Source organism: Mobula birostris, chromosome 1 (genome assembly GCF_030028105.1).
Source record: "Mobula birostris isolate sMobBir1 chromosome 1, sMobBir1.hap1, whole genome shotgun sequence".
In the NCBI taxonomy this organism is placed as follows: domain Eukaryota; kingdom Metazoa; phylum Chordata; class Chondrichthyes; order Myliobatiformes; family Myliobatidae; genus Mobula; species Mobula birostris.
Genome location: NC_092370.1, coordinates 61,893,882 through 61,906,849, shown reverse-complemented (window position 1 = coordinate 61,906,849; position 12,968 = coordinate 61,893,882). Strand labels below are relative to the sequence as shown.

Below are 12,968 nucleotides of genomic sequence, written 5' to 3'. Positions count from 1 at the left end.
GAGAAAATGTTTTGACTTCAAGTGACAAAATTCTTGGATTTAAAACAAAATGGAACCTTTGGAAAAAATCATGCTACAAAAAAGACTCTTGAAATATTTCCAATGCTGCTTGGGTTTGAGAGTTAGGAAGGATATCAGAAAGTCTAGAGTCTTATTGAAAACCACCTGGAAGAACTACAGAACAAAATTGAATAGTATTTTTCCTCCCTTTCAACACAAGTGTATGACTGGGTGGGGGACCACTTCTCTGAACCTTCTGCTCAGTCTGAGAACTTAACTTTGAGAGAAGAGGAAGAACTTTGTGCGCTACACTCTGATCATGCACTCAAGATGAGATTTACTGACCTGCCCCTGGACAATTTATGGATTTCTGAGGAAGAGTATCCTGCTATTCACAGGAAAGCAATGAACATTTTGCTGCAGTTTTCAACTTCTTACATGTGTGAGCAAGCTTTTTCTTGTTTAACAAGCATCAAGACCAAGGATAGAAATCATCTCATTTCAATTGAAGGTGAAATCTATGTGCTTATCTCAAGTTGACCAAGAATTGAGAAATTTATTGTGTTTGCCTTATGGGTTTTTAGAATGTACGAAAGAGAAAGAGGAAAAGAAGAGTAATTTCAAGAAAGGTAGGCTAAGCTTAACTATCTGATTTTTTTTTACAAGAAAGATTGGCTAAAAATTCATTCTCTACTTAAAAGAGCAATGACAATTATTTCTGGATTATTATATCTAAAACTTACTGATCATGCTAACATACCGTGACTTCCAGATATAATAATTTTTATGCAGGGGGTACCCTGAGACCTGAAAATTATTTCAAGGGTTCCTCTTGGGCAAAAAATTTGAGAAAGACTGGTGTTGACTATTTTCTAAATGGAGAGAAAATTCAGAAATCAGAGGTCCAAGGAGCTTTGAGAGCGCTAGTTCAAGATTCCCTTAAAGTTAACTTGCAGGTTGAATTGGTTCCAAAGAAGATAAATGCAATGCTAGCATTTATTTCAAGAGGACTAGAATATAAAAGTAGTCTGAAGCTTTCTGAAGTGTTGGTCAGAGAGAATTTTGACTGATGTGAGCAGTCTGGAACCTGTATCTAAGAAAAGATGTGCTAATCTTGGAAAAGGTCCAGAGTAGCCTATAAGAATAATCCTAGTCTTAACATACAAAGGAGCATTTGAGGCCTCCGGGCCTTTATTCAATGGAATTCAGAAGAAAGAAGGGAAATCTCTTTGAAACCATTCAGATATTGAAACACCCGGAGAGAATCTTCCCATTAAGAGAGTCTAGGATCCTGGGGAACAGCCTTAGAAATAAAACTGAGATGAGGAGAAATTTCTTCCAACAGAGGGTGGTGAATCTGTGGAATTCATTGCCACAGAGGGCTGTGGATTGTCACTGGATGAATTTAAGGCAGGGATGAATCATTCTCGATTTCAAGGGTGTTAAGGGCTGCAGGAAGGTGATGAGTGAAAAGTGTTGAAAAAAAATGAGCCCCACTGAATTGCAGACCATACTCGATGGGCTAAATGGCCTTCTTCTGCTCCTATAACTAATGATCTTTTGAGCATGAATGTTTCTTTCCCCTTATCAGTACTTTCTCGAATATTGTACATGCCTGCCATAAGGAGACAGACATTGGAAAATAGAAGCAGGAGATAGCAAGGATTTCCTCAAGCCTGCCTCATCATTCAGTATGATCATGGCTGATCAGTGCTAGCCCCAACTTTTCTACACCAGCTGCCCATCACCTCAATTCCATGATCTTTCCATACTTGTTGATCACCAGTGCAAATATTTATGATGATTTAGCCCCCATCATCAACCGAGCAAAGAATTCTGAAGATTCATAAAATCTGTTTCTGCCGTGAGCACTTGGGTGAGATTTTCACTACGGAGACCAGTGCAGGCAATCGTCGTAGAGAAGCATTTCTGCTTTATATAGGCTGTGTATTTATCATATCATTCCTGCTTTTACTATATGTTACTATTATTTTAGGTTTTGTGTGTTATTTGGCATGATTTGGTAGGTTATTTTTGGGTCTGCGAACGCTCACAAATTTTTCCCATATAAATAAATGGTAATTGCTTCTTCACTTTACAACATTCCGGCTTACGAACAATTTCATAGGAACACTGTACCTTCGGATGGCGGGGGAAACCTGTATATGGATCCATTCCAAATGTCTTTCACAAATCTAAATAAATTCCATGTTGTCAGGGAGTATTCTGGAGTTAATATTAACTCAAGGAAGAACTAGTATTCAGTTCTTACTGCAAGTTATAAGTTGCAAATAAACAATACAGATTGCAAACCAAAGACTAAGAGATACAGTTTGCAAGATGGTGACCATGAGACAACTGGGACCATCAGCCAAATGTTACGACAATGGAGTTACATTAATTGGCTTGCATCAAACTAGACAATATGGCTAGATTAGTTGTACCATTGTGATTGAGTTCAAGCTGTCACTTAGCATATCAAACAGGGTCACAGGTATAGTTACAGTCAATAGCTGATCTATTGTGTACTCTGACATCTGGCTCTCCATCCGCAGAAACTTTTAGCATATCTATGTCAACAGAGGTATTTGAACATTTGGAGGGGTCTCCTACTGTAGATATGCAATTCAAATGAAGCATTGTCACCCCAAAATATTGAAGTAAACAATGCCATTGTAACAACTGAGATTGTATTGAATCACCCACTGTCACCCTTGTCTTAAGGGTATAAAAATGTGTTTGGGGTCTCTCCAGTGACTTTGATCACAGTCAGGACACATCTCATAGGTTCTCCTCTATCACTGTCCCTCAAACAATTCTGAAACAATGAGAAAATCTTTCAAACATGACTTACCTTTCATAAACTACCTTGCTAAATTATTAGTTCTTTCCTCTTTGAATATGGATTTTAATAACTTGCCAACAGTAAGTATTAAGCTAACTAAATGGCAGTTCCCCACATCCTGTGTTCCTCTGTGTTTGGAGTCACAACTATTTCGCCATCTGCTGGTACCTACCTCATATTTAGTCAGTTTTGAAACATCTCAATATCCTGGAGGAGGGGTGAATGACCTCCTACAAGAACAGTGATGTTCCTTGGTGCAAGGTGTGGCTCCAGTCACTGGAGTTTTTTTTGACCTAGGTGCACATTAACGAGTCTAAATAGGTTTGTAATTGCTGAAATTAAAAAAAAAAGCTTGCTGTCTTAATCTCAAGGACATCAGTCAGTTCAAGGGCTGCAATCTCACCAGTGACCAAGAAATCTTACCCAAGGAGACCAGTTTGAGTGACTTCAACAACTATCATCTGGTAACACTAACAACTAATGAAGTGTTTCAAGAAGCTGTTTATGGCTAAAATTAACATTTGCTTGAGTAAGGACCTGATCCTGCTGTAAATTGCCTACCACTATAACAAGACTACAATGGATACAATCTCATCGGCTCTCCACTCTGCTATGAAGCACCTAGGCAACTACGAAACATATGCCAGGCTGCTGTTTATTGTTTAAAGCCAGTGTTCCAACACCATTATCTCCTCAGTAATAATCATCGGGCTTCAAAACTTGGGCCTCTGTATGTCCCTTTGTAGTGGACCCTCAACTTCCTTATGGGGAGACTGCAAGCAGGGTGGATCCATGATAATATCTCTTCCTCTCTGACAATCACTTCAAGGATATATGCTTAGGCCATTGCCCTGCTCTATCTACACTCATGACCAGGTGGCTAAGAACAGATCAAACGCCATCCATTAATTTGCTGATAACACCACTGTACTCGGTAGACTCTCACGTGGTGACAAGGAGGCTTACAGGAGTGAGGCAGATTGGCTGGATAAGTGGCATTTCAACAACTACATCATACTCAATATCAGCAGACCAAGGAATTGATTGTGGACTTCAGGAAGGGGAAGTCCAGAGAACACACACACCAGTCCTCATTGTGGAGTTAACAGTGGAAAAGGTAAGCAGTTTCTAGCAATCAGCATCTTGGAGCCCAGCCAACTGATGCAATCATGAAATATGCATGCGAGTGTCTCTACTTCATTAGGAGTTCAAGGAGATTTGTCACCAAAAACTCTGACAGATTTCTATTGATACATGATGGAGAGCATTCTGACTGGATGCACCACATCCTAATATGGAGGTTCCAACACACAGGATCGAACGATGCTACAAAGGGTTGTGTGCTCAGCTAGCTCCATCATGGGCACACTACTCCCCATCATCAAGGACATCTTCAAGAGGCTGTGTCTTAAGAAGGCAGATTCCTTCACTGAGTACCCTTACCATCCAGGACATGTCCTCTTCTTATTACTACCATCAGGGACAAGGTACAGCAGCCTGTACACCCACACTCAAATGATTCAGAAGCAGCTTCTCCCCCTCCACCATCAGATTTTCAAATGTTCCAAGTTGCCATACTAAACCACAAAGCATGGTCTTTACTCCCCGGCACCAGCTTAACAACTGGATTTTCTGTTTCATTCCACCACGCTTTACTTTGGACCTCAAGCATGATGGAATTTAGCAACAACAGGTCCTGAAACCTGCTGCATAAATTTAAAAAACAAATGAATGATTCGCAAGATAAATGAATAATAGGTAATGTTCATGGGCTTATGGACCATTCAAAACTCTGATGGTGGAGGGGAAGAAGCTTTTGTTGAATTGTTGAGTGGGGATCTTCAGGCTCATGTATCTTGGCCCTGATGGTAGTAACAAGAAGAGGGTGTGTCCAGGATGGCTCAGATCTTATTAAAAGACCAGCTGATTTTAAGCAATAGTTTCAACTGGAGACGCTGAGATAATTGGGATCAAATGATCATCAGTGGGTACTTGCCTTGAGCTGATTAAATTACTAGAACATCAGGAAAAATCAAAAGCCCTCTGTCAATATTTACATTAAATATCCCACAAGCTAGCCATAACCAGTTGAACTATGAAAGGAGCTCATACATATTTTTTGATAAACCCGATAGTACTTTTTTGACATTTAACAACTTCACATTTAAATTTCTCCCTTGTCCTGTAGTGACATGGGATATGTTGTTCCTTAGAGGATCTGACTGGGACATGCTGTGTGCTTATGGTGATTGAAATAATTACACCAGTGACTCAAAGAACACATTGTCACATGGATTCTTACAATTCAAAGCCCAACAGGATCGTGAAAAAGATCTACTGCAATTGATTCAAGAGATAATCTTCCAGAGCTTCAGACAGTGACCCGAAGACATCTGGTATAAAAGCAGTCTTTGTGTAGTCTGGTCTACAAAACGATGATGATTTATACATTCTAACACATGTTTGGATGATGTAATTAATGAATTCCATGCACCACAATCCCATTAAAACTTTTACATCTCACCACTCCCAGGCTGATCAGATTGCCTACTTTTATGACAACACCTGCTATCAATTTGCTTCCAGATTTTTGCACTGGCAGATTGTTAGGCTTTTGGTACTTTCAGGTCATGTATGTTTTCATTTGGCTGGATTTTCAATTTAATATAAACATGATAAAAGACCAACAATGAGCCTATAAAAAAATAAGTGGACCAGAATTTGAAATGCAGTTTGAAAAGTAATTTCCAAAAGGAAATTCTTAACTTGAACAGGTTAACAGTTATCACAACCTCAGTGGATCTTCTTTTCTGGTGCACTCTACAATGCTGCCACATTTGTACTTCAAGGGATAAGTCAGCACCAAAGAGAAATTCAATGACAGTGAACTGCTACTTCTGTATTCAAACGAAATACATCGTCACAGGTTATCTCAGTTCAGAGAGTGTCAGAATCAGGATCACTGACATATGTCATGAAACTTGTTTTGTGGCATCAGTACAAAAATATACTATAAATTATAACAAGAAACATATATTGAAAAATACTGTAAGTTGTGGAAAAAGAGGGTAAAAATAGCACAGTGTTTATTGCTTGTTCAGAAATCTGATGGTGCAGGGGAAGAAGCTGTTCCTAAAACATTAAGTGAGTATCTACAGGCTCCTGGACCTGCTCTGTAATGATAGCAATGAGAAATGAGCATGTCCTGGGTGGTGGGGTCCTTAATGATAGATGCTGCCTTTTTGAAGCATCACATTTTGAAGATGTCCTAGATGGTGGGGAGTCTAGTGCCCACAATGAAGATAAGAGTTCACAACCCTCTGCAGCTTTTTCTGATCCTGTGCAGAAGCCCCTCCATACCAAATGGTGATGCAACCAGTTAGAATGCTCTTCATGGTACATCTGTAGTAATTTGATAGTCTTTGGTAACGTACCAAATATTTTCAAAATCCTAATGAAATAGAACCACTGGCATGCTCTCTTCAAAACTGCATCAATAAGTTGGGCCCAGGACAGATCTTCAGAGATGCTGACACCCAGGAACTTTGAAGCTGTTTACTTCCACAGCTTCTCCCCACCCCCGATGAGGAATTTGTGTGTGTTCTCCGAACTTCTCCTTCTCGAAAGTCCACAATCAGTTCCTTGATCTTACTGACATTGAGTGGACTGTTGTAGCTACACCACTCAACAAGCCACTCTCACTCCTGTACGCTTCCTTGTCACCATCTGACATTCTGACAACAACAGTTGTGTCATCAGCAAATTTATAGATGCAGTTTGTGCTGTGCCTGGCCACACAGTCATGGGTGTAGAGAGCGTAGAGAAGTGGGCTAACCACGCATCCTTGAGGTGAACCGAAGAGATGCGATTTCCAGTCTGCACCAGCTGTGGTCTCCTGATGAGGTCGTCAAAGATCCAGTTGCAAATGAAGGTACAGAGGCCCAGATTATGAAGCTTATCAATGATTACTGAGGAAATAATACTGAGCAGAAAGCAATAAGCACAGCCTGATGCCCAGGTGGCCAAGGCCACCTGGAGAGCAGTGAGATTGCATCTGCTGCGGACCTACTGTAGCAGGGGGCAAAATGAAGCAGGTCCAGGTCCTGGTCCTTGCTTAGGCAGGAGTAATTCTAGCCACAATCAACTCTCAAAGCATTTCAATACAGTAGACATTAGTGTAACTGGGTGAGGCAGTTCACTCTGCTCTTCTTGGACACTGGTATGATTGATGCCCTTTTGGAGCAGGTGACTACCTCCAGCTGCAGCAGTGAAGATGTCCTTGAACACTCCAGCCAGATGGTTAGCACAGATCTTCAGTGCCCTCCCAGCTACACCATCAGCCTTGAAATTAAGTCAATTGCGATGCATTGGTAACTATTTTCAAAATGATAGGTTTAATTAGAATCCTGGAGGCAACTGACAATTGTTAATACTTGAATTCACTTATAACAGTCCAGCTCAGGACTATTTTAATTACTGACTCTATTGCCACAACTATCAAATCGTCATGTAAAATAGCTGATAACAACGTCACCCAGCGACAGAGTGTAGATGTTATGTTTCAGCCCTTCTCCAGACATTGAAGCATTTGAATGTAACAACCAAATTAACTTTGAAACTGATGCAAGGAACTGATGTTAAGAAAATGATGCAGTTGTATTTATATTACACATATACAATTGTAGTATGTGTGTGCACACAGTCAGTAATTTTATGATGTCCTATCAATTTCAGTGATGTAATCACAGAGGGTTCTGCAGAAGCTGGAAATCTTCAGCAGCACACAAAATACTGGAGGAACTCAACAGATCAGTCAGCATTTATGCAGAAGAATAAACATTTGGCATTTCAGGCCGAGCCCCTTCATTAGGATTGTACAGGAAGGGGGAAGAGGCCAGAATAAGAAGATAGAGAAAGAGACAGGAGTACAAGCTGGCAGGTGATAAGTGAGGAGGAATGCAGTGGGTGGGAGAAGGGGTATGAAGTAAGAAGTTGGAGGCTGATCGGAGGAAGAGATATAGGGCTGAAGGAGGAATCTGATAGGAGAGGACAGTGAACCACTGAAGAAAGGGAAGGCACTAGAAGGGAATGTTGGGCAGAGAAGGAGAAGAGGTGAGCATGTAAACAGGAGGAATGGAAAAAGAAAGCAGCAAGAGGAGGAATAAATTATCAGATATTAGAGAAATCAATGTTTATGCCATCAGATTGGAGGCTACCCAACAGGATATAAGGTGTTGTTCCTTCAACCTGAGTGTGGCCTCTTCATGGCAGTAGAGAAGGCCATGGACCAACATGTTTGAATTTTAACGAGAAGTGGAATTGAAATGGATGGCCATTGGAAAATTTCACATTTTATGGCAGATGGAGTGAGGGTGCTGGATGAAGCAGCCCTTCAATCTATATTAGGTTTCACGCGACATAGAGGAGGCTGCACCAGGAGCACCAGACTCAGACTCGCAGGTGAAGTGTCACCTCAGTCATGTAATTTCAGTAATGTGATCTCTTCCCTATCATTGTCCCATTTTTTCCTCATCCTTCTAAAAGACAAAAACAGCTTTGAATATGGTTGCCATCTTTGAGAACTAATTAATTAACAATCCTCAGGATATTCCTCTGTGGAAGGTGCTCACGCTGGCCTCTACCTGAAAGTTGCCAAAAGTCAAACAAATATTGTTTTCAATAGGTTTCATTGAACTGCCATCAAAAACAGGAATCCCAATTTGGATTTGCTCACTCCAAACAAATGACCCAAGTTCATTCACACCACAGATTGAGCTACAGACCACAAGACATTAGAGCATAATTAGGCCATTCAGCCCATCGAGTCTGCTCCGCTATTCCATCATGAATGATCCCGGATTCCACTCAATCCCACACATCTGCCTTCTTGCCATATTCTTTGATGACCTGACCAATCAGAAAGCGATCAACTTCTGCCTTAAATATACCCATGGACTTGGCCTCCACTGCAGTCTGTGGTGGAGCAGTCCACAGGTTTACTACTCTCCGGCAACAAAACTTCCTCCTTACCTCTGTTATAAAGGGTTGCTCCTCAATTTTGAGGCTGTGCCCTCTAGTTCTGAATACCCCCACCACAGGAAACATCCTCTCCACATCCACCCTATCTAGTCCTTCCAACTTCGGTATGAGATTCCACCCCCCCCCCCGCCCCACCGCAATCTTCCAAATTCCAGTAAGTACAGGCCCAAAGCTGCCAAACTCTCCTCATCTGTTAACCTCTTCATTCCTGTAATCATGAAGCATATCAAAATAGATCTCAAAATCCAACAAGGTTAACGGTGTAACTGGACAGCAAAGATTTTGCTTCTTGAATACTTTTGGGTGTATCTTTTAGATTTTGGGCTGTTGATCATGTTAATCACCATGAAATTTCCCTCTCACATATCCTTTCTTTGAAATCACCTAAATTTGTTATTTCAATCTATAATTAAAGTCAATTAAAATGTTGCCCACAATGTAAGCTGAACAGTTTCTATCTTGACCAGGCATGCCTGGGCACACATAGGCAGGGCAGATGCTGCATGGCAGGACAGATTTTAGAAATGCTGTAAAGGCATCACACACACACCGATCTATGTATTGCATTTACATGTATTAGTTTGTGATCATGGTGATGCGCAAGTGCTATGCACATAGCATATTGTGTGTACTCATTATAATACAGTAACTGTATTTTCAGGAGCACAAAATACTCTGCAGATGCTGGGGTCAAAGCAACACTCACAACACGCTGGAGGAACTCAGCAGGTCGGACAGCATCCGTGGAGAAGATCAGTCAACGTTTCGGGCCGTAACCCTTCGTCAGGACTGAAGAGGGAAGGGGCAGAGGCCCTATAAGGAAGGTGGGGGGAGGGTGGGAAGGAGAAGGCTGGTAGGTTCCAGGTGAAAAACCAGTAAGGGGAAAGATAAAGGGGTGGGGGAGGGGAGGCAGGGAGGTGATAGGCAGGAAAGGTGAAGAAGGAATAGGAGAAAACACAATGGGTAGTAGAAGGAGCTGGAACCATGAGGGAGGTGATAGGCAGCTGGGGGAGGGGGCAGAGTGACATAGGGATGGGGGAAGGGAGGGGGAGGGAATTACTGGAAGCTGGAGAATTCTATGTTCATATCAACGGGCTGGAGACTACCTAGACGGTATAAGAGGTGTTGCTCCTCCAACCTGCTCAGAAAAGTGCAAAAATCCTCATCCTAGATATTCAAAGAAAGGACATGGGGTACTTGCCATTTCGGCACTGGAAGAGCCAGCCAAAATATATGTCAGAACTTGATATTTACAGAACCAGAAATCTATAATAATGAAAAATATTGGCAAAAGTATCAAACACTGAAATGATACAAAGTGCCCCAAATGGTCATTAAAAATCAATACTTTCCCTCCTCCTCCCATTCATTACTTTAATAGTTGGGTGGAATTTCAGATAAGGCTATGCTCTAATCTTTTCCTTTTGGAAGATTTAAATCTGCCCCTGAATCCTTTACTGGTCCTGGCATAGACAATGGATTTATTTTATGAACTAAATTAGGAACTGGCTTGGATCTATTTCTTCCACTGACATTACTGCAAACATACAGATAGTGTTCAAGTAGACCATCTATTTATAAAAGAAAACTGAATGAAAAGTAGTGTCTCAGCTGATAACTGAAATAAAATGTCAAATTTTGTTCTTGAAACATGAAAGACATTGAGCAAAATAATCATAGATTTTCTTTAAAAGTTAGGCTATGCCTGAAGAGAACATCTTGAGTAAATTAAGAGCAGCATGATAGTTTGGCATTTATACATCTGTTATGTTGCGAACCATCATGAATTAAGCATATCATACAAGACTGAAGCATATTGCCTGAGGTTCAATGTTTCTAAAACTGTGTCAGAGGGATTGATAATATTTTACTAATTGGATACTTAGTAGATAAGCATGTCAAGACATGTAATAGAAATAAAAACAATATATTCTTAACCAAGAGATACAATAATTTTGAATTTCAAGTATCGTTGCAAGAAACAAAATGTGTTAAAGTTGACGAATCCTACCTGGTATAGGCTGAACTGGAAGGGCATCAACTTTGTATGCAGTTTTGGGGACCTGAGTCCGGAATCGGACACCAGCATTCTTCAATGTGACAATATCTGCAGTATGGGATTTCACAGTCTTGTTTATCTGATGGACACAGTTCCAAAGGCTACTCACGTGCTTGTTCAGTCCATCTTTAATCCACTGTAGGCTGCCAGAAATATTATCCAGCTTACTGCAAACATTCTCAATATGTGCAATCTTGCTATCAATATGAGAGACTTCCTTCTGAATACCCTGTGTATTATGTTTACACTTATTAATGTCTTTAGCCATCTGACCTGTTAACTGCTCCAGCTGTGCCTTCACTTCGTCTAACTGACTTTCATTCCTGTGCAGCTGCATTTCCAAGTTCCTGTCTGTTTCCTGCAGTTTGTAAATTTTATCCAGACACTCCTGCTGCTTCTTCATTAACGTGGACTCGATGGTTACGAGTGCTTCGGTACTCTTATTCAGACCTTCCCATTGTGTTTGTACAGTATTTTCAACAGTGTTTATTGCAAGTTTTAGTTTGTTAATTTCTTTGTGCATCATTTCTAAGTCTGTGTTTTCTTCCACCTTCTTAAAACCTTCATGAATTGTACCATTAAGCGATGTAACAAGAATTGAGTTTTGTTTAGTTTTTAATAATAGCTCCTTGTAATTGTCCTTGCAGGTTTCTAAATCCTTTTTGATGTTGTTCATCTCCCTTGGATCAGATATACAACCACTCTGGCAGACACTCTCTATCTCCTGCAACCTATTCTCAAGATGCTCCATCACGTTACTTGAATTCAGATCATGCTGAAGTAATGATTCCAGCTCACTGCCATATGCAGCAGTTAAAGTTGTATTGCCAAGTCCTGCCAAATCTTCATCATGTTTGTTCTGTAACACCTGGAGCTGCTTCTTTAGCAAATCCTTCACACCATCAATTTCACTTTCAATGAGTCCTCTCAGAGTATACTCAATATAAAAACAATGCTCTTCAGCATTTCTCTCAGTTACATTCATTCTAGATTCAATTTCTTCTAGTCTCTCAGCAAAAATATTTTCCAGATTAAGGGTTGTAAAGCGCTCCAGTTCATTATCCATTCTAGCATTTAACACTATGTTTGCGTCGGTTACTCTGGAGATCTTTTTATTCATGTTATTCAATTGGCGTTTTAAAGTGCTTGTAGAAACACAGCAGTTGTACTGGCCTGGTGATTCCTGCAGAAGTTTTCTGATGCCACTCATCTCCTTTCTCAGTTCATCCTCTTTCTCATGAAGCAATTTCTCCATGTTTTCATACTGCAGCTCATTTTCTTCACATTGTTCTTTGAGAGACATTAACCTGTACTCACAGGAATTCTTCATATCTGCAAATTTCATGTCAATGCCAACCATCATCTCTTCCTTCAGCGTTTCAAATTTGCTATCAATATAAGATTGATAAAAGTCTCCATTGGAAAATGGAGAATAGGTAGCAATAGGCCCTTGAACTGCTTCCATTAGCTGCTTCAGTTGTCCGTCATGCCCACTCACCATTCCATGTAGTTCGTCGAGCATATCACTCTTAGTCTTTAATGTTTCCTTAACCTCTGTTATTTTAGACATCATTTCACCCATTCCTGATTGATGGAATGTATCTGCATTCTCATGGACAGTTGAACCATGGACACTCTCAAAGCCAACAGCACTGCCAGAGAGTCTCAGGTTATTCAACAATGTGGCAAGTGTTTTGCTGGTATCTTCCTGGACACTGTTCCTCAGACTGTCACCAAGCCCCGTCATTGATGCCTGCAGTTTTTCCAGAACCTGGTTAAGGCGTTGTACTTCATATTCCAACTGCTGGATTTTTAGGCTTTGCACGTCAGTGGATGGCTCTTTATGTCCTTGCCTCTCTGTCAGTTCAGGAGCTGAATAAACATAGTCAGTCAGTACTATATCAACACAAAATGCACATTCATATCAAAAGAGGACATCTATTAAAAACTATAAACTTTTAAATATTTAAAACCTAATCAGAGTAACATTTAGCAGACTAATATATTTAATCTGCCTATTATAAT

General features: G+C 40.5%; 1 protein-coding gene across 2 annotated transcripts in view; it reads right to left on the bottom strand.

Annotated features, from left to right (window-relative positions):
• Window positions 1-12,968, bottom strand: part of LOC140196558 (EMILIN-2-like) — a 90,269-nt gene that overhangs the window by 32,895 nt on the left and 44,406 nt on the right. Inside the window, exon 4 of one of the 2 annotated variants that reach the window (XM_072255989.1) lies at window positions 11,217-12,815. In XM_072255989.1, coding sequence (XP_072112090.1) covers window positions 11,217-12,815 — 1,599 coding nt within the window. Of the gene's footprint in view, window positions 1-10,895; window positions 12,816-12,968 lie in introns of both variants that reach the window. The other variant, XM_072255979.1, reaches the window with a different exon arrangement.